At 38.1% G+C, this 27,085-nt stretch overlaps 1 protein-coding gene across 1 annotated transcript; it reads left to right on the top strand.

Moving 5' to 3' along the window:
• The first annotated feature begins 211 nt into the window (after nt 1-211).
• RBM44 (RNA binding motif protein 44) lies at nt 212-27,085 on the top strand. Its single transcript, XM_055403057.2, has 14 exons — nt 212-284; nt 1,315-2,915; nt 3,197-3,252; nt 5,077-5,259; nt 5,874-6,057; nt 6,148-6,170; nt 6,296-6,377; nt 8,491-8,605; nt 9,762-9,890; nt 12,137-12,216; nt 12,314-12,387; nt 20,982-21,270; nt 26,681-26,826; nt 26,962-27,085. The coding sequence occupies exons 1-14, from the start codon at nt 212-214 to the stop codon at nt 27,083-27,085; spliced, it is 3,159 nt and encodes a 1,052-aa protein (XP_055259032.2).

Below are 27,085 nucleotides of genomic sequence, written 5' to 3'. Positions count from 1 at the left end.
TTAAATGATATAGTCTTTTATTGTAGCTCTCTGTTCATGTCTTTAAAAAAGTTATTCAGATGTCTTGCTGTTTTATAAGCCCTCTGATATTAGAATCTTTGACTATAATTACTACTCTGTCAAATTCTTATTTTTCTAATAGTTTTTAAAATATATGCTGGGTATCATAGTTCAATATTTATACCTCTTCTAGGATATACATCCTTGAGTGATGCAAGCCACTGCAGTGTTCGAGACAGCTTCTAATAAAGTCTACAATAATAATGGAAAAAACATTCAGAAAGGTAAGAGTCCTTACCTTTGGTTGGCTTTATTCTGGGTGGAGAGAAGTAATTAAATGTAATTAGACTTGATATTAATAGTTCCCTCTCCAGTGTTGCTATATATTAAGCCTTCCTACCAGTAAGAGGAGATTCAGCATGTTTTTAACTTGACAGATCACTCAGGTGATTTCTGGTAAATGTGAGCAGCCTGCACAGGATCTCTCAGGTAGATGGAAAATTTAAGAAAGAGAAGTGAGCTAGAGGAGAGGATTTATGTCCAGCCAGTCTTTCAGGATCTACTGACAGGTACAGTTGCCTTCAGGGTAATAAGTGGAAAGTGGGCAAGTTGACCTCTGCTACCCAAGGAAGGATTTTTTCTTTACACGGATCTAAAATTTCTCTTTATAACAACGGCATAAAAAGTTAGATGATTATGCTTTAAGTGTTTATGAATACATGTAGTTTTAACTGTTAAGAGGACTTTATGATAAAAATTCTTTTTCAAGTCAGAAGGGAAACAGTGGATTTTTCAGCCAATAGTAACCTTAGTCTTTCTACTTAGTCAGCTGGGGCTCTTATAGCGCAATACCATTGAGGTGCCTTTAACAACAGGTACTTATTTTTTCACACTTCTGGAAGCTGGAAGTCCACATCAGAGTGTCAGCATGGTCAGATCTGATAAGGGCTCTCCTGCCTTGTATCAGTGGATGACCACCTTCTTGCAATGTCCTCATGTGGTGGAGAGAAAAAGAATGCAAGCTGTCTGCTGTCTCTTCTCTCATATGTGCATGTGTCCCATTTTGAGGGTCATGATCTCATCTAGCCTAGTTACCTCCCAGTGTCCCATCTCCACATGGGGAGTTAGGGCTTGAACACATAGGAAATTGTGGGAAACATAATTCAGTCCATAGTAGCAATTACTTAGGGATATTTGTCATGAGTAATATAAACAGTATTCTTCCATTGGGAAGAGCTTGGGCCAGACTATATCTAAGGTCTTATGTTTAAATTCTGTGATGTTGCTAACATTTTATCTTTTTTTTTTAATCAGATGAGCCTTCTCATCATAAGAAAGAAAATTTGTTATCTCCTAATGGTTGTAAAGAAGCCAAATTGACTTTCCTTAATGATTACTGCAATTCCTTGGCGTTAGGAAAAAGAGCTACTGACAAAGAAATCAGCAATATTGACAAAATAGGTTTATTGGAGCCGTCTTTTACCTCGAGTCCAGACACTAACAGAGAGAGTGCTCACTCTCAGTCAGGCGAATCTGAAGACAGCGTTGACTATGCTTTCCTGAATGAAACCTACACTGTACATTATTCAGAGTCAAGACTGAAGAGTGAGAGTCTTATTCATTTAAATTCAGAATTAGATTCTGAAATGCAGAAAAGAGAAGGGGTGTTTTTTGATATTTTGGAACATCAAGGTAATAAGACTACTGACTTGGAAAGAATCTACAAGATTTCATGTGATGATTATAAAAAAACTCCTGAAGATGTGCAAAAGCCTGATATGGATGACTCACAGCAGGAATATCACAGTGCAGAAGAACAAGAGTATATAAATAACCATTTATCATTTGACCAGGCAAAAACATTAGACATACCTAATCTGGAAGTTTTGGGATTAAGAAATTCAGGCTGTGAAGTTAAATGTGAGAGCAATCTAGAAGACAGTCATGTTAAACTGAAAAGTAATTCCAGCGTCTCTTTAGATTCAGTTGATGTTTATGGACAAGAACATTCACCTCGTGTCTCCAAATTTGAGAATTCTGTTATGTTAAGAGAATTTCATGAACCTAAACATGGAAGGTGTAAGGAACAAGGGACTAATTTAATGCTTCACACAGTATTGGATGAAGTTGTACTCAGGAGTAGTCATCTTGAACACAAGGAATCTCAATCTAAGGGTTTCCTAAACCCTCAAAAAGCATTAAAAACTAAAATTTATACTTGCAAAATGAACCCTCAATTAACTGAAAGTAAAGATTCTGTTGGAAATTTAATTGTTGAGGACAAAATGTTACAGCACCTTGGCAATCCAGGCACATGGCCTCAGGACAAAGATTTAGAGACATTACTCCAGCCTTGTAAAGACTGTCAGACTTCCTCTGTTTTTGATGATTCAGTCATTTCTGCCTGTGGGTATTCACATTATGAAAGTCTACAAAGCACCCCTAACCCAGCCTTAGATGTTTCTATTACTTTGCCAAGGTCTACAATCAGAGATAATCAGGCAATAGAAGAAAGTGGCTCCCTAAAAGTTGCTAATGGTAATACCATCAGTAAAGCACAGTTTCACAAGATGGAAGGACCATGTCCCAAATCAGTGACAGATGCAGCAGGTTGTACAGTCACAATTAATCAGACGGTGGATGTTAGCACTGATTTTAGGGCTTGTTTCACAGCAAGCAGGGCGACAAGTGCAAGATCTTCTGTAGTATCCACATCAAGCAACACAGAGATAACAATGATGAATAAAAAACGGCCTAGTGAAGGGCAAAGTGAGAAACAAAGAAGTGTGGCTTGTAACACAGATTGGTCATACATTCAAGATACTGAAGATCCGCAGATGGCTATGACAAAAGGACCTTCAGGGAAATCTCTCTCTGTTCACAGTTTAAAACCTAATGGAAATGTCCTAAATAAGGTAAAACCAATATGATTAATAATAAAAATGCATGTATAGACTTTATAAAGGTACTGTATGCTAATGTAAATATTTTGGTGCATTGATTTATATCAGGGATTTCTGAGGCTTTGGTGAGAAAATGCTGGATGAAGGGAAAAAGTGACTAGATTGTTACCAACTCTATTCTCTGGGGGCAGTTATTACCACAAAATCAGTGAGAAGTTGGATTTTACATCTTAACAGATACAACTGTATTGTTTGTCATGTATGTCTAATTTGATTTTAAATAATGTTTTCAGGATTCCCTGGAGTTAAAAACATTTGTGTTCACAGACTTGAAGAAACATTCTGAAAGGTGAGTCAGATGTATATACTTCCAGATTGCTGTTGTTCAGTCACTGAGTTGTGTGACTCTTTGCAACCCAATGAACTGCAGCACGCCAGGCTTCCCTCCTCCACTTATGTCCAGAGTTTGCTCAAACTCATGTCCATTGCGTTGGTGATGCCATCCAACCATCTCATCCTCTGTCGCCCCCTTCTCTTGCCCTCATTCTTTGTTGGCATCAGGGTCTTTTCCAATGAGTCGCCTCTTTGCATCAGGTGGCCAAAGTATTGGAGCTTCAGGATCACTCCTTCCAATGAATATATGCTTGCAGATACATCAGTTTAGGTCAGTCACTTAGTTGTGTCCGACTCTTTGCGACCCCATGAACTGCAGCATGCCAGGCTTCCCTGTCCATCACCAACTCCTGGAGCTTGCTCAAACTCATATCCATCGAGTTGGTGATGCCATCCAACCATCTCATCCTCTGTCGTCCCCTTCTCCTGCCTTCAATCTTTCCCAGCATCAGGGTCTTTTCCAATAAGTCAGTTCTTCTCATCGGGTGGCCCAAGATACACAGGCGGAAATAAAGTCGTAATTTGCTTTTTGTGTAGGGTACTTTCATGCTCAGTCGCTCAGTTGTATTTGACTCTGTGACCCCATGGACTGTAGCCCACCAAAATCCTGTCCATGGAATTTTCCAGGCAAGAATACTGGAGCAGGTTGCCATTTCCTACTCCAGGGGATCTTCCCGACCCAAGGTTCGAACCTGTGACTCTTTGATTGGCAGGCAGATTCTTTACCACTGTGCCACCTGGAAAGCCCAAAGAGTACTTAACCATATAGAATAATAGCTGAGAAGGATCTGAAGAGATCATCTGCTTCAGCCATTTGTCTTGAAACACATAAATATTAGAATAATATAGAATATTAAAGCTTTTCACTTACTGAAATTTAAGTCTGATAATTCCTTCAGAAAGCTAATGTCATCTTTGTTTATCCAGCCCAGACTCACACTGATTTAATTACTTTGTTTTCTTTCATTCGATCCCCTGTAGAGCAAAACAAGATAGCACTTTTGGATAAAAATCATATATTGGTACACAACTTGTACTGGAGTATTTTAGTCTTGATTTTAATTCATTGTATAATTTACCTTGCATTCATGGAAAACCAGGTGGTGGGAAAGAGGAGAGAAACAGGGAGATCTCTGAGAAGTCAAATTGTTTTCATGCTCTGAAGTCATTTACTTTTTCCTTCATTTATCCTTACTCTTCTAATGAGTTTAATCTGGTGTCCAGTCCTATAAAATTAAATAGTTGGTTTCAAGAGACAGAAGTATTTGAGAACAGTTAGAAGTGAAAGCTAGTAGGAAGGGAAGAACTATTAACATTCAAAAGAATAGTGATTTTGGAGCTTTTTGATATGATAACAGCAAAATATTTACTTATAATAACATAAGCATTATTATTTTTAAAATGTAAATTATATTTTCTGTTTAAATGGTAATGTGTAAAAACCATGTCCTCCAGAATATTTATAACTTTTAAAAACCAGTGCTTGATTTAAGGTGAAAATCTCTTGATTCTGGATATATATGTTAGTACTTTATTTTAGAATTTTTTTCTTGGTTTAAAAAAGTATGAATTTGAGGATTATTTACTCTCTTAACTTCTAAAAAGAATATATGTAGCTTTGACTCTTGACATCCTTGTTTTAAATCAATTTCTTTAGTGGAAATTGATTTAAACCTAACAGAGAAACGTTAGAAATTTAAAATCTGTTTCTGGAGGCTTTCTTGTCATTAACACAGAAAAATATTTGGAATCTTACCTAATCCAGTTTTTTGTTTCAAAGGGAATCTCAGCCTCCTAAAGAGGCGGAGAGGAATCTGCCATCCGAGTGCTGTGAGCGGGTCATGCAGAGAGCCATCCAGGCCGAGTCGCATCTTGTAAATGTGCACTACCAGTTGTGCCGTCGCCACTGCAGCGATATTTACAGACTTGTGATGGAAGACAGGGAAGGACTAAATAGGGGACTGTGAGGGCTTTTTTGTTTATTACCTTCTTTAAATTGAAGCAGAGTTGATTTATAATATTATATGTTTCAGGGATATATCATAGTGATTCACAGTTTTTAAAGATTATACTTCACTTAGGTGATTGTTAATTTTAAATCTGTATCTTCCTAGAAACCTGTCATTATAAATTTATTCTGGAAAATTTCTTTAGTTTTCATTTTTGAAGGGCAAAAAGAGGGTAGATTATAACTGGGTTTTTCACTAGCCTAAGGGTAATTAGAATATAGTATATTTTAATTTCATGGACAGGCAACAGTGCATGTTGGGATAATGAATCCAGTAAAAAGACAGATTCAGTGTTTATAAAGTCCAAATATGGATGAAGTCAGTTGGAGTGCTTTTGTGACATTGTGCCACATTCTTCTGGCTTTTTTGTATACTGAGGTTTGCTTTTACTGCCCCAAGAAAAGCATATCTTCTGTGATTAATTTTCTGTTATTAAACGTTAAAAATAATTTTTTAGGGATCTATTAGAGTTATAAGTAAATGTATATAGATGTGTAATTTGATATTAGTTTTAAATGGGTGGCTTGGGCCTAAATAATTTAGTTTTGTGAACTTAACTTTTGAACAGGAATTTATCAAGTAGTTCTACTAAGAAGGAATTAGGATCAACACTGCTGTCGGTTTTAGGAGACTTAAAAGTTAGATACCTGAATTTGAAAGAAAAGATAAACAAGGGTATTCCACTAGAAGAACTGCCTCCCTTGTCAATAGAATCAAGATTATTATCTGCCTTCTCTACTTTTGCTTCCAGGGTATGTATTTATGTTTTACAAATAAAATTTTTACTTCGTTTGGACAGGAAACACTTTAAAAGCATTTTTTCCCCTTCTCTCTCTTTGCAGCTAATGAAAGAAGAGTCACATATGTAAGTTCTGTATTCATCTAATTTGAAATTTATTAAATCTTAAAAATCGGTTAATTCAGTTAACTTTGTTTTCTGTTGTATTCAGAATATTGATAAATGCTTTAATGAAATGTTAATCTGTTTAGCTTTTCAGGAGCAGATTCTGAACTAGATAATCAAAGTACACATGATGTTGGTTCTTCCAACCTAAAGAAGACACTCCCTCAAGTGAGATTTCTTTTTTAAGTAGTTCATCAAGTATAAGTCTTTAATTTTATGGCTAGCACAAAGTAAACTAATTTTTAGGAGCTTTCACATCCTTCTTTTCACTCAGCTGGCTTACTTTGGGGCTTCCCTGGTGGCTCAGATAGTAAAGAATCATACTACCATTTGAGGACTGTGGCTGATTAGAAGGAACATAATGTCCTGATCAAATGGAAGTCAGTAGCATATGTTGAGTAAGATGACCACAGTTTGTCATCAAATTAGGAGACTTTGAGGATGAAAGGTAGTGATTTAATAATTCACCATGACAATATAAAACTTGACTGTCTTTGGCAGATCATAGTTTGTGGTCCCTATCATGTTAATCCAGTGTAGTGAAAACTAACATGCTATGCCTTTATCTCATGAGGTAGTATAATATCGAGTTCATTTTAGATGGAGCAGAGTTTTCATTGTTTCTTTGCTGCTGCTGCTAAGTCACTTCAGTCGTGTCCGACTCTGTGTGACCCCATAGATGGAAGCCCACCAGGCTCCCCCGTCCCTGGGATTCTCCAGGCAAGAACACGAGTGGGTTGCCATTTCCTTCTCCAATGTGTGAAAGTGAAGTCGCTCAGTCGTGTCCGACCCTTTGCGACCCCACGGACTGCAGCCTACCAGGCTCCTCTGTCCATGGGATTTTCCAGGCAAGAGTACTGGAGTGGCTTGCCATTGCCTTCTCCGTTTCTTTGCTAAAATGATGAAAATAGTTTTTAAATGCCTTCATAGGTTTTCTTAATTGATGTTTATCAGATGACAGTCTGTGTAAGAGTACTTTGAAAACTGAAGTGATAGAGAAGCATGAGTTATATTCACTATGAACAGAGTAAGAAAACTGAAGTTTGTTTTTGCTTTCTGACTTTGGTCTTAATCCTGTGGTTATATTATTATTTGGGTAGTTATAAATGGTAAGATGTATCCCAAAGCCAGAAGTGAAATAAATACTTGATTGGTTTATATTCCTTTCTGTTAAGATAAATGATTAAAAATAAATTAGCAAATTAGTTATTCCATCATTCTGTTCTTTAAAAAAAGAAAGTCTCAATTATCCATGAAGAATTACCAGGTCTAAAACCAGATTTTTATAACTTACATAGTTTGCTTAAACAACGTCCATTTAATGATACATGATGTTCTAGAGGGGTTTTGCTTTTCATCGTTACAAAGGTAGCAATGGTGTAACCTGATTATTTGGGTAAAACAGTCTTTAAAAGTACAAGATGCAGATATAACATATTTATTATCTTAATTTTGATTCTGAAGCAATATCTTCTTTAAGTTAGGTTTACTTTTTAATACCTATCTCGTTAAGTTACACATGAAAGTATGCAGTGTTTCTAAATTTCAGCTACTTATGTACCTCTTCATAATTTTTCTTAGTCTTGTATTACCTATAATGTTGTTTGCTTTGTATTTTTAAAATGATTTTCCTTTTTTAAAAAAAATTATATGTGAAGAGTAACTTATGTGTGGGAAAGAAATATTAGACTCCCCATAAATAAAAGGTAGAATAAGCATACATTAAACATATAACTTAAATGTTAATGTGAAAAATACTTACATGCTTACCTCCAAAAATCTTCTCAGGTACTTCTAGTGTGTGGATGTCACACTTTGCTAAATAATGATGGTGTTCACATAAAGGGGCTTCCCTGGTGGCTCAGTCAGTAAAGGCTCCGCTTGCAATGCAAGAGACTACCTGAATGCAGGAGGCCTGGGTTCCATCCCTGGGTCAGGAAGATCCCCCGGAGAAGGAAATGGCAACTCATTCTTGCCTGGAAAATCCCATGGACACAAGAGTCGAGCACAACTTAGTGACTAAACCACTACCACCTTGCATACAGTCACTGTATAGCTAGTTTCAAATCATAATTCCCATGTGTGAAGACATAAAACTAATAAACAGATTCCTTAGGTTCAGTTTGCTCATCTGTAAACTGGGTTGGTAATGATTTTGTCTCATATCCTTTGTTATTGTGAGGGATAAATAATGCCAGTAAAGCATACCTGTCACATAGTAAGAGTGCATAATAACTGTTACTCCTTATTTATTATTTTTGTTCTTGTTATTAATCCTTAGACATCTCTGTTACTTGACAATGGGCATCCTAAACAAGATAAATCACCTGAAAAGGGTGGTTTAAAAAATGGTGATATAGATGTAGACTTGAGTCAACTAAAACTTGATGATAAAGGTTAGTATAAAAATGTTTGTCTTGTGTTACTGCCAGAAAGTAAATAACAAAATTTAAAATATCCCTTCTGCCCATCTATCAAGTTAAACTTTTTAATTAACTGAATGACACAATTCTGATTATGAATGTTAAGCATGTTCTTATTACATCTACTTGATACCTTTAAGGTTACTTAATATATCTGATAATGCTAAATAATAATACAGATTTTTTCTTCTGATTCATGTTTTCCAATTCAAAAAATTCTTTCTTCTGTACAGTTTATATCTCTTTTAAACTGTGTGGTTTTTCTTTTTTCTTTTTCTCTGTGATAAGATTATGATCATTCCAGGAAGATCATTAATTCAATTTTTAATGAAATAAAGACCTGTCGCACCACTTAACCCCTTTTTACAGATGTTTACTATTATTCTATCTATAAAGATGTTTCTTCTTCAGTAAATGCTAATTAAAAGTCAGAAAAATATGGGAATTTTCTGGGTGTCCGGTGGTTAAAAATCCGCCTGCCACTGCAAGGGACAGAGGTTTGCTCCCTGGTCTGGGAGGATCCCACATGCCGCAGAGTAGCTGAACCTGTGTACCTCAACTACCAAAACCCAAGCTCTAGAGCCCAGGCACCACAGCAGGAGAAGCGCCACAACGAGGAGCTCGCTCACCGCAGTGAAGAGGAGCCCTGCCCACTGCAGCTGGGAAAGCCCGCGTGCAGCACCAGACCCAGTACAGCCAAACATAAATAAATAATTTTTTAATCAGGAAAATAAGACTTCTAATAAGCTAGGACGGAGAAGGCAATGGCAAGCCACTCCAGTACTCTTGCCTAGAAAATCCCATGGATGGAGGAGCCTGGTAGGCTGCAGTCCGTGGGGTCGCTAAGGGTCGGACACGACTGAGCGACTTCACTTTCACTTTTCACTTTCACACATTGGAGAAGGAAATGGCAACCCACTCCAGTGTTCTTGCCTGGAGAATCCCAGGGACGGAGGAGCCTGGTGGGCTTCCGTCTATGGGGTCGCACAGAGTCGGACACGACTGAAGTGACTTGGCAGCAATAAGCTAGGAATCTGTGTTAATTAAAACTGGGAGGCAGATCACACAGGTAGCATCTCAATGTTAAACGTTATACATAACTCATTGCTAATTCTGTTCAATTTCTCAGACTGCAAAAATTACCGAGAAGTAAGTGAAGACTGGTTTGATGCTAAAGAGAATCTGACTGCAGCAGACTTCTCAGGAATACAAGAAAATCAGATAGAACAAGACAAAGCGGACCCGAAGTTTACACTTGGTTGGTTCTTAAAAGTTTACTAAGAACCCTAACCTAGCTCGTTCATAAAATAGTGCCTACCTTCTTCTGTATTATTTGGGTGGGGGAGGGGGTGGGCTGCACTGTTTTAACATTTTATTCCCATTTTCTTTCCCACATGTTAATAACTTAATCTTCTTCAAGAATGTTTTCATCTTTAGATGGCATTTAATTGCTTATGAAGGTTGGAATTTCCTCTAGTATCTGAGATTACTGCCCCTCTGTCATTTCTAATGATATGCTATTTTCTCCTATTTCTTATATATTTCTATGGATTTTTGTTTTATTCAGCATAATAGGATACTTTTATATTTTCCCTGCTTGATAAATAATGTTTAAGATTTTTAAGCAAAATATAAAAGTTAAAATTATCTGAAGTGTCTCTAACCTGTAATAACTACTAATATTCATTACCATTTTTCAATGTGTTTCTTTGTACTTATGTTTAATATGCATATAGTTTAAAATATCGGAGAAGGCAATGGCAAGCCACTTCAGTACTCTTGCCTAGAAAATCCCGTGGACGGAGGAGCCTGGTAGGCTGCAGTCCATGGGGTCGCTACGAGTCAGACATGACTGAGCGACTTCACTTTCACTTTTCACTTTCACACATTGGAGAAGGAAATGGCAACCCACTCCAGTGTTCTTGCCTGGAGAATCCCAGGGACGGGGGAGCCTGGTGGGCTGCCGTCTATGGGGTCGCACAGAGTCGGACACGACTGAAGTGACTTAGCAGCAGCAGTTTAAGATAAATAGCATCATATTGTCTGGTTTTATTGTAACTACTTTTTTCTTTCTTTGCATTATTTTTCTCTGTATCACTTCTCAAATGCTGTGTAGTTTGCATATGTGATATTTTAACTGCCTTCCCACACTCAAAATGTCAACTCAGTGAGGTTTTGTTCACTACCTATGCCCAATGCCAGGAACAGCATTCTACCTATGGGGTATTTAGTAGATATGCTAAACTTGTGAAGGTGAGGTGATGGGTACAATGTATGTATCCTGATTCTTATTTACTGCCTTTTCTACTAATATCTTAGCTCCTTGCTCCCTCCACACCCCAATGTAAAATTATAAAGATAAGTAATTCATTCTCTCTATACATTGTAAACATTATACATGTTCTCTCTGTACATTATAAACCAAAGAGATTATAACAAATAAAGTAACTTAATGAAGAAGGTTAGGTATTAATTGCCTAGAGATGAAGGATTCTGCCTAAATTTCAGCACCACCGCTTATTGGATTGGTGGCGTAAACTCCAAGACCTCAGTATCCTTATCTGGAAAGTGGACATGGTAATGCTTGCAACTTAACAGGGTAGCTGTGAGCATTACAAGAGATGGTGCCTATAAAGTGTTAGCATATTGCATGAACATGGAAAGCACTCAAGAAGTGTTATGCTACTATTACTATTATTTAATGAAAAAAATAAAACTTACCCTATTTCGTAAAAAGTTATAAAACATAAATAAAACTACTCGAAGAATTTATTCCTCAGATATTTATTGTTCACCCTCTATGCACCAGGTTTAGATTTTGGTGATAACTTGAAAGAATCTCAGTTCACTAAATTCTTTTTGATTTCAGACCAGGTTTGCTTCAAAATAGAGATCATGAAAATATCATCTTAAGAATTTTGAATTTTTTCATCAAATGAGAAAAAAAATCTATAATTGTGATATTTATGGTTTTTTAAATAATGCTGAGTCATGTGTCCACCCTCTTTTTCATATATGCAGTTACCATTACCACAGGCTGTATACCTGCTGTTGATAGTTTTGTCTGATTGAAAGGTTTCCTTGGTGTGATGTTTTCCTAGCACAGGAATGTATGTAGAGAGCCCTCACCAGCATCCACAGAGCATTCTGGGAGCATCCAGTGTCCTAGATGGCACTCTCTGAGCCAGAGATAAATGCAGGATACTGTTTTTAGTGGTTGACATAATTAATTAGATGGTATTGATCCATTTTTGAGCCATAAGGGACTAAATATCAACCAATCCAACCTCTTTATTTTTAATACGATATGATTAAATCCCAGAAATTTTAAAACTATACTTCAGGCTCTTACTCTTTAACCTAGTACTGATGTTTGCTAATAGCTTTATAATAATCTTTGTGATAAGAAAAAATGAAATCTTTAACAATTTTTACATTCTCTCTTTAAAATATTGATACAATAATGATTATCTTCTGCTGTATATCATGTTTATCTACAAGCAGAAATAAAGAATGTGGAACCCTTACGAAGAGATAAAGGTTACTTGATACATGTTGGTGGTCTCTGCCCTTCAGTGTCTGAGGTATGCCAGGATTTATTTTTTGAGCTTCACTTTCAGATCTATCAGTGTTCATATTTTGATTGTTCTGTCTTTCACAAACTTATTTATCTTCTTTTAGGCTGATTTAAGGTCTTATTTCCAGAAATACGAAATTTCTGATGTTTCAATTTATGATTCTTCTCCTAATTACAGGTATGTTTCCCAAATTCAATAAATGTACCTTTACTGCTTGTCTGCTGTGTGTAGGTCTAATTAGGGGCCTGCTCTGTACTAAATGTCAACCACTTTGGTGATTAAGCCAGGAGTTTTGCAGCCCAGAGGAGGAAATGGCAACACACTCCAGTATTCTTGCCTGGAGAATTCCATGGACAGAGGAGCCTGGTGGGCTCCAGTTCATGGGGTAGCAAAGAGTCAGACACAACCAACCAAGCGATTAATGCTAACGCTTTCATAGCCCAGAAGAGGAGTACACATTGACAGATAGCTGCAGTCATGAATTGGTGCTGTTCTTAGTCAAGTCTTTCATTGTACTTTTTAAACATGTTACTAATGAGATATAGGAGAATTTCTGAGTTTTCTGTAGTTACCTTGTTTCACACCATTTCATGGGGGGGCAGTAGAGTACATTAGTTAAGAGAACAATCTCTACAGTTAGATGGCTTAGATTCACTTCCCAGCTCCATCAGCAGCTTGATGAATAAGTTTGGTCGAGTTACTTAACCTTTCTGTGTCTCAGACTCTTCACCAATAAAGTGAGGATAATGATGGTACCTACACAGCATTGCTGTGAAACGGTTATGAGGTGAATAAGTAAGCCTTTAGAAATAAAGATGGTGTGTAATGGGCACTCAGAACATTATATTCAATTTTCTTATTTTTTATTTTAATTACTTTTCAGTTGATTATTTTTTAGGTAGATGGCTATATTATCTACAGATAGTCATTTCTTTTTTTTGGTAATTAATTTATTTTTTATTGGAGGCAAATTATTTTACAATATTATATTGGTTGGTTTTGCCATACATTGACATGAATTCGCCCCAGGTTTACATAAGTTCCCCCTCCTGAACCCCCCTCGCACCTCCCTCCTCCCTTTATCCTCCCTCTGGGTCATCCCCGCATGCCAGCCCCGAGCATCCTATAACATGCATTGACCCTGAACTATGATTCGTTTCACATATGACAACATACGTGTTTCAATGCCATTCTCCCAAATCATCCCACCCTCACCCTCTCCCACAGAGTCCCAAAGACTGTTCTATACATCTGTGTCTCTTTTGCTGTCTCGTATACAGGGTTATCATTTGCATCTTTCTAAATTCCATATATATGCGTTAGTATACTGTATTGGTGTTTTTCTTTCTGGCTTACTTCACTCTGTATAATAGGCTCCAGTTTCATCCACCTCATTAGAACTGATTCAAATGTATTCTTTTTAATGGCTGAATAATACTCCATTGTGTATATGTACCAAAGCTTTCTTATCCATTCGTCTGCAGATGGACATCTAGGTTGCTTCCATGTCCTGGCTATTATAAACAGTGCTGCAATGAACATTGGAGTACATGTGTCTCTTTCAATTCTGGTTTCCTCGGTGTGTATGCCCAGGAGTGCGATTGCTGGATCATATGGCAGTTCTATTTCCAGTTTTTTGAGGAATCTCCACACTGTTCTCCATAGTGGCTGTACTAGTTTGCATTCCCACCAACAGTGTAAGAGGGTTCCTTTCTCTCCACATCCTCTCCAGCATTTATTGCATGTAGACTTTTGGATAGCAGCCATTCTGACTGGTGTGAAATGGTATCTCATTGTGGTTTTGATTTCCATCTCTCTGATTATGAGGGATGTTGAGCATTTTTTCATGTGTTTGTTAGCCATCTTTATGTCTTCTTTGGAGAAATGTCTGTTTAGTTCTTTGGCCCATTTTTTGATTGGGTCATTTATTTTTCTGGAATTGAGCTGTAGGAGCTGCTTGTATATTTTGGAGATTAATCCTTTATCCGTTGCTTCATTTGCTATTATTTTCTCCCATTCTGAAGGCTGTCTTTTCACCTTACTTATAGTTTCCTTTGCTGTGCAGAAGCTTTTGATTTTAATTAGGTCCCATATTTTTGCTTTTATTTCCATTATTCTGGGAGGTGGGTCATGGAGGATCCTGCTGTGATTTATGTCAGAGAGTGTTTTGCCTACGTTCTCCTCTAGGAGTTTTATAGTTTCTGGTCTTACATTTAGCTCTCTAATCCATTTTGAATTTATTTTTGTGTATGGTGTTAGGAAGTGTTCTAGTTTCATTCTTTTACAGGTGGCTGACCAGTTTTCCCAGCACCACTTGTTAAAGAGACTGTCTTTTCTCCATTTTATATTCTTGCCTCCTTTGTCAAAGATGAGGTGTCCATAGGTGCGTGGATTTATCTCTGGGCTTTCTATTTTGTTCCATTGATCTATATTTCTGTCTTTGTGCCAGTACCATACTGTCTTGATGATTGTGGCTTTGTAGTAGAGCCTGAAGTCCGGCAGGTTAATTCCCCCAGTTCCATTTTTCTTCCTCAAGATTGCTTTGGCTATGCGAGGCTTTTTGTATTTCCATATAAATTGTGAGATTATTTGTTCTAGTTCTGTGAAAAATATCGTTGGTAGCTTGATAGGGATTGCATTGAATGTATAAATTACTGTGGGTAGTATACTCATTTTTACAATATTTATTCTTCCAATCCATGAACATGGTATATTTCTCCATCTATTAGTGTCCTCTTTGATTGCTTTCAGTAGTGTTTTATAGTTTTCTATGTACAAGTCTTTTGTTTCCTTAGGTAGATATATTCCTAAGTATTTAATTCTTTTCGTTGCAACAGTGAATGAAATAGTTTCCTTAATTTCTCTTTCTATTTTCTCATTATTAGTGAATAGGAATGCAAGAGATTTCTGTGTGTTGATTTTATATCCTGCAGCGTTACTGTAATCATTGATTAGCTCTAGTAGTTTTCTGGTAGAGTCTCTAGGGTTTTTTCTGTGTAGAGGATCATGTCATCAGCGAACAGTGAAAGTTTTACTTCTTCTTTTCCAATTTGTATTCCTTTTATGTCTTTTTCTGCTCTGATTGCTGTGGCCAAAACTTCCAGAACTATGTTGAATAGTAGTGGTGAGAGTGGGCACCCTTGTCTTGTTCCTGACTTTAGGGGAAATGCTTTCAGTTTTTCAACATTGAGGATAATGTTTGCTGTGGGTTTGTCATATATAGCTTTTATTATGTTGAGGTACGTCCCTTCTATTCCCACTTTCTGGAGGGTTTTTATCATAAATGGATGTTGAATTTTGTCGAAGGCTTTCTCTGCATCTATTGAGATAATCATATGATCTTTATTTTTCAGTTTGTTAATGTGGTGTATTACATTGATTGATTTGCGGATATTGAAGAATCCTTGCATTCCTGGGATAAAGCCCACTTGGTCATGATGTATGATCTTCTTAATATGTTGTTGGATTCTGATTGCTAGAATTTTGTTAAGGATTTTTGCATCTATGTTCATCAGTGATATTGGCCTGTAGTTTTCTTTTTTTGTGGGGTCTTTACCAGGTTTTGGGATTAGGGTGATGGTGGCCTCATAGAATGAGTTTGGAAGTTTCCCTTCCTCAGCAATTTTCTGGAAGAGTTTGAGTAGAATAGGTGTTAGCTCTTCTCTAAATTTTTGGTAGAATTCGGCTGTGAAGCTGTCTGGACCTGGGCTTTTGTTTGCTGGAAGATTCTTGATTACAGCCTCTAGTTCTGTGCTTGTGATGGGTCTGTTCAGATTTTCTATTTCTTCCTGGTTCAGTTTTGGAAAGTTGTACTTTTCTAGGAATTTGTCCATTTCTTCCAGGTTATTCATTTTATTGCCATATAATTGCTGATAGTATTCTCTAATAATCCTTTGTATTTCTGTGTTGTCAGTTGTGATCTCTCCATTTTCATTTCTAATTTTATTGATTTGGTTCTTCTCCCTTTGTTTCTTGCTAAGTCTGGCTAGTGGTTTGTCAATTTTATTTACCTTCTCAAAGAACCAGCTTTTGGCTTTGTTGATTTTTGCTATGGTCTCTTTTGTTTCTTTTGCATTTATCTCTGCCCTAATTTTTACGATTTCTTTCCTTCTACTGACTCTGGGGTTCTTAATTTCTTCCTTTTCTAGTTGCTTTAGATGTAGAGTTAGGTTATTTAGTTGACTTTTTTCTTGTTTCTTGAGGTGTGCCTGTATTGCTATGAACTTCCCCCTTAGCACTGCTTTTACAGTGTCCCAGAGGTTTTGGGTTGTTGTGTTTTCATTTTCATTCATTTCTATGCATATTTTGATTTCTCTTTTGATTTCTTCTATGATTTGTTCATTATTCAGTAGCATGTTGTTCAGTCTCCATATGTTGGCATTTTTAATAGTTTTTCTCCCGTAATTGAGATCTAATCTTACTGCGTTGTGGTCAAAAAAGATGCATGGAATGATTTCAACTTTTTTGAGTCTATCAAGGCTAGATTTATGGCCCAGGATGTGATCTATCCTGGAAAAGGTTCTGTGTGCGCTTGAGAAAAAGGTGAAATTCATTGTTTTGGGGTGAAATGTCCTATAGATATCTATTAGGTCAAACTGGTCTATAGTATCATTTAAAGTTTGTGTTTCCTTGTTAATTTTCTGTTTAGTTGATCTATCCATAGATGTAAGTGGGGTATTAAAATCTCCCACTATTATTGCATTGTTGTTAATTTCCCCTTTCATACTTGTTAGTAATTGTCTTACATATTGCGGTGCCCCTATGTTGGGTGCATAAATATTTATAATTGTTATATCTTCATCTTGGATTGATCCTTTCATCATTATGTAGTTTCCTTCTTTGTCTCTTTTCACAGCCTTTGTTTTAAAGTCTATTTTATCTGATATGAGTGTTGCTACTCCTGCTTTCTTTTGGTCTCTATTTGCATGGAATATCTTTTTCCAGCCTTTCACTTTCAGTCTGTATGTGTCCCTCGTTTTGAGGTGGGTCTCTTGCAGACAACATATATGGGGGTCTTGTTTTTGTATCCATTCAGCTAGCCTTTGTCTTTTGGTTGGGGCATTCAACCCATTTACGTTTAAGGTAATTATTGATAAGTACGATCCCGTAGCCATTTTCTTTATTGCCTTGGGTTCGAGTTTATACACCCTTTCTGTGTTTCCTGTCTAGAAAAGATCCTTTAGCATTTGTTGGAGAGCTGGTTTGGTAATGATGAATTCTCTCAGCTTTTGCTTGTCTGTAAAGCTTTTGATTTCTCCTTCATATTTGAATGAGATCCTTGCTGGGTACAGTAGTCTGGGCTGTAGGTTATTTTCTTTCATCACTTTAAGTATGTCTTGCCATTCCCTCCTGGCCTGAAGAGTTCCTGTTGAAAGATCGGCTGTTATCCTTATGGGAATCCCCTTGTGTGTTATTTGCTGTTTTTCCCTTGCTGCTTTTAATATTTGTTCTTTGTGTTTGATCTTTGTTAATTTGATTAATATGTGTCTTGGAGTATTTCGCCTTGGGTTTATCCTGTTGGGGACTCTCTGGGTTTCTTGGACTTGGGTGATTATTTCTTTCCCTATTTTAGGGAAGTTTTCAACTATTATCTCCTCAAGTATTCTTTCATGGTCTTTCTTTTTGTCTTCTTCTTCTGGGATTCCTATGATTCGAATGTTGGAGCGTTTAACATTGTCCCAGAGGTCTCTAATATTGTTCTCATTTCTTTTAATTTGTTTTTCTTTTTTCCTCTCTGTTTCATTTATTTCTACAATTCTATCTTCTAGCTCGCTTATCCTGTCTTCTGCCTCTGTTATTCTACTGTTTGTTCCCTCCAGAGTGTTTCTGATCTCATCTATTGCATTATTCATTGAATATTGACTCTTTTTTATTTCCTCTAAGTCCTTATTAAACCTTTCTTCCATCTTCTCAATCCTTTTCTCCAGGTTATTTATCTGTATCTCCATTTTGCTTTCAAGATTTTGAATCATTTTCACCACCAAAATTCGAAATTCTTTATCAGGTAGATTCCCTATATCTTCCTCCTTTGTTTGTGTTGGTGGGCATTTATCTTGTTCCTTTACTTGCTGGGTATTTCTCTGCCTCTTCATCTTGTTTATAATGCTTTGCTTGGGGTGGCCTTTCCCTCTTCTGGCCGTTTGTGGAGTTCTCTTTATTATGTAGTTTCCTCTCTGTGTGTGGGGTTGGACAGGTGACTTGTCAAGGTTCCCTGGTTATGGAAGCTTGTGTCGGTGTTCTGGTGGGTGGAGCTGGATTTGTTCTCTCTGGAGTGCAATGAAGTGTCCAGTAATGAGTTATGAGATGTCAGTGGGTTTGGAGTGGCTTTGGGCAGCCTGTATATTGAAGCTCAGGGCTAGTTTCCTGTGTTACTGGAGAATTTGCGTGGTATGTCTTGCTCTGGAACTTGTTGACCCTTGGGTGGTGCTTGGTTTTAGTGTAGGTATGGAGACGTTTGATGAGCTCCTATCGATTAATGTTCCCTGGAGTCAGGAGTTCTCTGGTGTTCTCAGGATTCGGCCTTAAGTCTCTTGCCTCTGGTTTTTGGTCTTATTCTTGGAGTAGCCTCTAGATGTCTCTATCTGTCATTTCCAAGGTCGTTCCCTCTGTTTTAGCTTCTGTTTGCTGGTCTCTTCAGTGTCTAATTTCCGCCCTGATACTAGGGGGTGGTTGGACACTTTTTAAGGCTCAGTTTTTCAGTCCTGTTCTGGGAAGGGAGGAACGCTGCAGTCGAATATCTCTGGCGTCTGTGGGGAGTGCTCACAGCGTCTCGGCCACACTGGGTTTGCCCCACAGCACGTATGCTGTCCCAGTCTATACTGCACAGGCTCTAGGTTGCTCTGCCGGGAACTGTCCGAGGCTGGCGCCGGGTTGTATGCACTTCCCAGGTCTGAGCGGGTCAAGTTCAGGTTCTCAGGTACTCCACAAAGGCGCAGACTTGGTTGGGCCTGCGTTTTGTGCCTTCCCCGGTCTGAGCGGCTCAGGGGACCAGGTGTTTGGCCAGCGCGGTCTCTGCGACTTATCGCCTCCCCAGTCCCCGCCACTCAGTTTTCTGGGTGTACAACCGGCGCACCTTCTCAGGCGAATATCGCCTGGCCCGAGCCCAAGAAGTCCTGATTAGCAACAAGCCTGTGTGCAGTTTGTATCAGATGCCTTTCTGGGGCCGCGGTTGCCCGCTCTGGCTCTGGCTGCGCTCCCTGCCTGTCTCGATGGGGGATGGGCCGACCGCAGCCGGCTCACTCTGCTCAGTCCTTTATTCTGTGAGCAGGGCTGGCCGAGTCTTAGGTGAGAGCTTTCCGCCTTTTCGTGGGGAAGCTATCCCACAGTCTGCTTTGCTCTCCCCAGTTCTCTCAAATTGTTCTCGCGGCATTCAAGCCCAGTCCTCTCTTTAAGCAGTTCAGCCGGCTCCTCCCTGCCCAGCCCCCGCTTGCTAATGGCGTCTGCAGGCGTCTGTGCTGCTTCTCCGCTGGGAGTTACCGTTTGGCGGGTAATCTGTGGGTTTTAAAAAAATCTCCTTTCGAAGACAATGGGCTGCTTTTCTGGGTGCCTGACATCCTCTGCCAGCATTCAGAAGTTGTTTTGTGGACTTTACTCCGCGTTCAAATGTTCTTTTGATGAATTTGTGGGGGAGAGAGTGGTCTCGCCGTCCTATTCCTCCGCCATCTTGTTCCTTCCAGATAGTCATTTCTAATACATATGTTGCTACTTCCTTTTTTGTGACATCATCAGAGCATTCAAAAGTATCAGATAAGAATGGTGATAGCTTAATGGAAATGCCTTTACTGTTTTATCACAAAAACGTATAGCTTTTTATTTCAGATATGAAAAATTAAGATACATTTTAAAAGGATCCCATTTGTAGTTGGGTTGAAATTTATTAAGTGTTTCGTTTTGTCTTAAATGTATAGACTTAAGATCAGATGCTTTTTTTGACCCATTAATATGTTAATATATTTCAGTGTATTGAAAGTAGTGTTGTGCTCCTAGGAGTATTATTACTGTTATAGTTGATGTAAAAGATTCTTTTATAGTCTTATTGAATCCTTTGAAAAAGAGAAACTATGTATTTTTATTCCTTGAAGTATTTTACATTCTGTGTGAAAATTTAGGAAATATAATTAAAGTTACAAAGATTTATCTGGTCCCATCTTTTGAAGACATCTGCCCTTCAGAGTTAATGTATACTCTTCCATTTACACTGTCTAGAGCTGGTGCTTTCAGAAGGAGGGCTCTTGCCCAGCCTTCTCACTTATAAAGTTAAAATTCTGGTTAGATTTTCCAACTCTTTTTGGACTACGTATTTTTTCAGTACAAGACCATAGGACATTCTCTTCTATTTTCTGCTAAATGTTTTTAAATTTTTCCTTTCACAGTTAAGCCTTCAATGTATTCAGTGTATCTTTCAGATGCATTTATGTATATAGGGATTAATTTTAATTTTTTAATGTGGATAACTAATTGTCCTGAGAACACTAACCTGTGTAATAACTCTGTCATGTATTAGCTTTGCAAATGTTTTACATTAAATTTTTATGTAAAATTAATAGATAATTCAGAAGAAATGCTGTCTTTTATTTCCCATCTGTAACTTGTTTTTTATTTAGTTGTCTTAAGTATTTTTCCGGATCCCAAGGTAAGTGTAGTGACTTTTTTGTTTTTAAGAGCAGTTATTCTTGTGAAAGATACATGCTAGACAATAGTTACACAATGATATTTAAGGTCATTTAAAGTCATTAACAAGAACCTTTTGGTTTTCTGTTTTTATGTTTTAGATATGCATCTCTTGCTTTTAAAAAAAACCGTGATGCAAAGATGGCTGTGAAAGAAATGAATGGTGTAGAAATAAAAGGGAAATCAGTAAATGTGCGGCTTGTCAAAACTCCTGGAGAATATACATCACCACTTTCCACCAAAAATGGAAATAAAGTTAGTTTCAGTAATTTGGAAAAAAGCACCAGCAAAGAAATCAGCTCACCCTCCTCTATTTCTAGACTGCCCAGAACTCGGCCGAGACAGCTGGGATCTGAGCAAGACAGTGAGTTCTTCCCTTTTGACCAAAAGGTTAGTTTTCTTGATCAAGCCCTTAAGTGGTCTTCTCTTATGCAATATTTCAATAAGTAGCTCTGTAGGACAAATAACTCTAGGACAGCATCATGAAATGGGAATAAGGACATTAATCTGAATAGTTTCTAACATGGACTCCAGACTAGGCTGCTTCTATACAACTCCAGTTGCTCCTGGAGGAAACAGATCTTTGCAGACCTTGCTGCAAAGAAACTCATTTCTGCTTAACTAGGCTCTGCCAGTTCTGTGCAGTCTTTTCATCTCTCTGTCGTGGGCAGCGTCACTCTGTAAGTGGCGCTTACACTTCCGTCGTCGTCTTTTTTCCACAGCTGACCTTCTGTCATGATCACTGAAGCCATAACATAGAGTCATTTTATCATGTGTGCGGCTCTCTACACCGCACTGAGGTTTTAAACGGCACATGGAGGGTGATGAAGTTGACTTACTCATGTCTCTGTACTGCTCAACAAAATACCTGGCATCCTATAGGCATGCCATAGATTTTTTAATTTACATGCAGTAAAATTCACTCTTTTTGCTGTCTTGAGTTTAGACATACGTATACAGGCATGTAGCCACCGCCACAATCAAGGTATAGATCAGTTCCATCATTTCAAAACATTCTCTTGTGCTCTGCTCTGTTTCCTGTTCCTTTTAATATAATTTTACCTTTTATAGAATATCCTATGGATAGAATATTATATAGCCTTATTAGTCTGGCTTCTTTCACCTAGCTTAATGCATTTTATTACTGAGTTCTAAGAGGTTTTCATATTCTGAAGATAAATCATTTATCAGATACATATGAAATTTCCAAATACTTTTCCCAGCCTGTACTTTGCATTCTCTTAATAGTGTATTCTCAGAGCAGGAGTTTTAAATGTTGACAAATTGCAGTTATCAGTTTTTTTAAAGTGTGTTTTTAGTGTTGTTTCTACATTTCTACATAAACCTCTGCATAACCCATGGTCACAAAGATTTTGAGTTCATTTTTATATGATATGTGATATATAAATTGAGGAGGCTTTTGGTTTGCGTTTTGTTTTGTGTGTGGAATTGTTATAGCATGATTGTTGAAAAGACTAGCCGACCTCCACTGAATTATCTTTGTGCCTTCATCAAAAATCAGTTGACCATATTTGTGTGGATCTATTTTGAGAGTGTTCTCTTCTATCTCTTTCTTAAAATTTCCACCAGTACTACATATCTGGATTATTATAGCTTTCAGTGAGTCTTGAAATCAAGTAGAATTAGTCCTCCAACTTTATTCTTTTCCAGAATTGTTTGGGCTATTCCACTGTCTTTGCCTATAAATCTCATAATTCTGCTTGTCACTGTCTGTTAAAAAATCCTACTTGGATTTTTATTGGAGTTAGTTGGACTCTGCAGATGAGAGAAAATCCCTTTTTAATAAATGGATGAAAGGAAAACATATTTGTTGAATAAATGAATTTGGTTTTTTTCCCTTGAAAATAAGATAAAGAGATCTCTTCTCCCTGTGTCCATATCCCATTCTTTCCACTAATTCCTGGAGTTATCCCATTGTTTTGTGTAGCATTAGTGACTCTATTTCTACTCCACTTAGAGTTATGCACAGCTCTTCCTAACCCTGCCAGCATTTCCACGTGACTTTTCGCTCTTTTGACGTGACCGTCCTTACCTGTGTGTCTCCTGTCAAGCCTCCCAAACAGGTGGTTACAGCCGGCGTCTAGGTTTCTTTGACTGCTCCTTTTCTTCATCCTAATAATGTGACTTCAGTCTCTTCAAGTTCTATTTACAGTGCTCTTTCTGTAGTCACTAGTGACATTATCACTGGTCTTTCTCCCTTCATTTTGACCATTTCGCCCATTTGATGCTGGTCATTCCTTTCTTTGAACTCTTTTCCTTTCATCTCAGTGACAGTTGGTGTTTAGGATGGGTTTTTTGGTGTGTAATTTGAATCCATAATAGGAAGGAAGGAAACAAAGTACACTTGGGATACAGGGGTACTTGACCTGGAGCTTTGGGAGCTGTGGCTCCTCCCTGCCCCTCACCTTGTCTCTTGCCCCTACATCTCTTTAAGTGCCTTTCTTCTGCTTCTCTCTGCACATTGGCTTTCTCTGTCTGCTCATGACTTCTCTCACCCTCCAGGAGGCTTTATTTTGCTTAATTCTGACTACAGTATTTTTCAGTTCAGGCTCCTGTCATCATTTGACTAACTCATTTGCTCTGTATTCCAATTCCACATTCTTTAGACAGGGAATCTGATCCAGCCTGATTTTGGTGTTCATGGGTTCAGGTAATAACAGCACTCTTGGTCCTGTCAGCAGAGGCAGCAGGCCATGGAGCTGGTAGAGGGAAGGTCATGTGTTGTAAACAAGGCACCGTGGGCTAGGCCAGGAGTCTGCTGTTCTCGAGTCTATGGACAGGGCAGCTCTTGTTGCATCTTTGTTAAATTGTACTCTTACTTTTCTAGCAGCTTCCTGTCACCTTTTTTCTCAGATTCTTAACATTTTTTCATTATATTCATTCATTTATAAAATATTTATTGTCTATAACAAGAGGTAGAGAGTGATGATTGAGAAGAACAGATTCATAACCTGGCTTTACTACATACTCATCATGGGCTGGGCAAGTAACCGCCCTCCGTGTCTGAGCATCCTTATTTTAAAATGGGGATAAGTGTTCCTGCCTCACAAATGTTGTGAGCTTTAAATGAGTTTAATACAAAACATTCCTCAAAACAATAGCTGTCATGGAGTGTGTTCTCAGTCAATAAGGAAATGGCAACCCACTCCAGTATTCTTGCCTGGAGAATCCCATGGACAGAGGCTATAGTCCATGGGTTCGCAAAGAGTCGGACATGACATTGAATAACACACAACAACAGCACACACTGTTATTTACTAGCAACTTGGCTTTCTTGGAAAACCCATCTTCTCTGTGGTTTCAACTGCTACATAAACTATTATATCAGAATTATTTATTTATCAAATAGTATACCAACTGTGTACACTATTGTAGGCAGTGGGAAAGTAGCAATGAACAAAACAGACAAAAATCTGTGCTGTTAAAGAGTTTAAGGTGATTCCCTGGTGCCTCAGACAGTAAAGTTTCTGCCTGCAATGCAAGAGACTCAGGTTCGATCACTGGGTCGGGAAGATCCCCTGGAGAAGGAAGTGGCAACCTGCTCCAGTATTCTTGCCTGGAAAATCCCATGGACCAGAGGAGCCTGGTAGGCTACAGTCCATGGGGTCACAGAGAGTCGGACAGGACTGTCAACTTCACTCACTCAAAGAGCTTAAATCTAATGAAAGAGATAAGGCAATAGGCAAATATTTAAAATACATAACATTCTGATTTGGGAGATCTAATATTTTATGTATCTTACCATGAATTTTCTTCTAAATATGAAAGTGTCAGCTCTTTCCTTGTTGAACTTCTATGGGATTTACAGTGGTTTCATACAGTTTATAGCCTGCTTGCATTGTTGTTATTGCTCAGTCACTGAGGCGTGTCTGACTCTGCAACCCATGAACTGCAGCACGCCAAGCTTCCCTATCCTTCACTATCTCCCTGAGTTTCATCAAACTCATGTCCATTGAGTCAGTGATGCCATCCAAGCATCCCATCCTCTGTTGCCCCCTTTTCATGCTCTCAATTTTTCCCAGCATCAGGGTCTTTTCCAGTGAATTGGCTCTACGCATCAAGTGGCCAAAGTATTGGAGCTTCAGCATCAGTCTTTCCAATGGATATTCAGGGTTAATTTCCTTTAGGATGGACTGGTTGGATCTCCTTGCAGTCCAAGGGACTCTCAAGAGTCTTTTCTAGCACCACAGTTTGAGTTCTTCAGTGCTCAGCCTTCTTTATGATCCAACTCTCACATCCATACATGACTACTGGAAAAACCATGCTGCTACTGCTAAGTCACTTCAGTCGTGTCTGACTCTGTGTGACCCCATAGATGGAAGCCCACCAGGCTCCCCCATCCCTGGGATTCTCCAGGCAAGAACACTGGAGTGGGTTGCCATTTCCTTCTCCAATGTGTGAAAGTGAAAAGTGAAAGTAAAGTTGCTCAGTTGTGTCTGACCCTTAGCGACCCCATGGACTGCAGCCTACCAGGCTCCTCCATCCATGGGATTTTCTAGGCAAGAGTACTGGAGTGGCTTGCCATTGACCATATGGACCTTTGTCGGCAAAATGATGTCTCTGCTTTTTGAAACATTGTCTAGGATTGACAAAGCTATTCTTCCAAGGAGTAAACATCTTCTAATTTCGTGGCTGCAGTCACCATCCACATTGATTTTGGACCCAACAAAATGAAATCTGACACTGTTTCCACATTTTCCCCATCTGTTTGCCATGATGTAATAGGAACAAGATGCCATGATCTTAGTTTTTTGAATGTGGAGTTGTAATCCAGCTTTTTCACTCTCTTCTTCCACCCTCATCAAGAGGCCCTCTAGTTCCTCTTCACTTTCTGCCATTAGGGTGGTGTTGATATTTCTCCATGCAGTCCTGTTTGCAGCTTGTGATTCATCCAGCCCAACATTTTGCATGATGTACTCTGCACATAAGTAAGTAGGGTGACAATATACAGCCTTGATGTACTCCTTTCCCAAGTTTGAACCAATCTTGTTCCATTCCTGGTTCTCACTGTTGCTTCTTGTCCTGCATACAGGTTTCTCAGGAGACAGGTAAGGTAGTCTGGTATTCCCATCTCTTTAAGGATATTACACAGTTTGTTGTGATCTACACAGTCAAAGGCTTTAGCATAGTCAGTGAAGCAGAAGTAGGTGATATTTTGGATGGTTAATAGTAATTAATTGATCATTTTAATTCTGTCTCTTCAGTTTAATTATAAGATATATAACTGATGGTTCTAGTTTATAGCACTAGTTTCCCCCCTCCCCAGCGTGTTCTGGGCATATAGGTTGTTCATTAAATGCTTAGTAAATAAGACACAGATTATAAGATATAAGTATGCATATATAATTACCCTGTAGACTACCCTTTCTCTGTCAGGTTGAGTAAAAGAATTAAGCCTTCATGCCCTAAGCCTAAGGGATCCATTGTACATAATGAATGAGGCTCTCTCCAGTGCATCCAGGACTGGTTATGTCCTATCTTAGGGAAAATTGAGAAAACAGTTAACATTATTTTCTGAGTCCTGTGGATCAGGTGAGTAATCCCTTTTGAGAAAGGCTAATTTCAACATAGCTCATATACTTGCCATGTGTTTGGCATTTTTTAAAATAAGCGGCCCTGAATGAATCTCAAGTAAGTCTACTTGGTAGAAAAAAAATAATCTCGAAGTAAATGTTTTAGAAATTTTGATTTTACTATTTGTAACTTTTTAATTTAGAATAGGCTGAATTGCCTCTGTAATCATCACTGATTTAAATAAAACTTTAAAATGTTTATTTAGGGTATAAAGAAGAATTGTAAACAGATAGAGTCTACTAAATTATTACCTGATACACCTATTCGATTCATACCTCCAAATACATTGAACCTGCGTAGTTTTACCAAGATCGTAAAGAGACTGGCTGAACTACATCCGGAAGTTAGCAGGTAATGAGTGCAGTTATATTTTAACTAGCTTTAAAAGTTTGTATAAAAATACAGTTCCTTTCAATAATTTAGCCATATTTAGAATGTACTACTTTGGAAAAGACAAATGCTCATGTGTGTTTTCCTTTGGCATAGAGATCACATTATAGATGCTCTTCAGGAAGTAAGAGTAAATCGTAAAGGTTTTCTGAATGGCTTATCTATTAATACTATTGTGGAAATGACTTCCTCTGTTTTGGAAAACTCTGCTTCCAGTTAG

This window comes from Moschus berezovskii, chromosome 4 (genome assembly GCF_049115385.1).
Source record: "Moschus berezovskii isolate FMDL1 chromosome 4, NW_MosBer_1.0, whole genome shotgun sequence".
Lineage (NCBI taxonomy): Eukaryota > Metazoa > Chordata > Mammalia > Artiodactyla > Moschidae > Moschus > Moschus berezovskii.
This window is presented reverse-complemented; position numbering and strand designations above follow the sequence as displayed.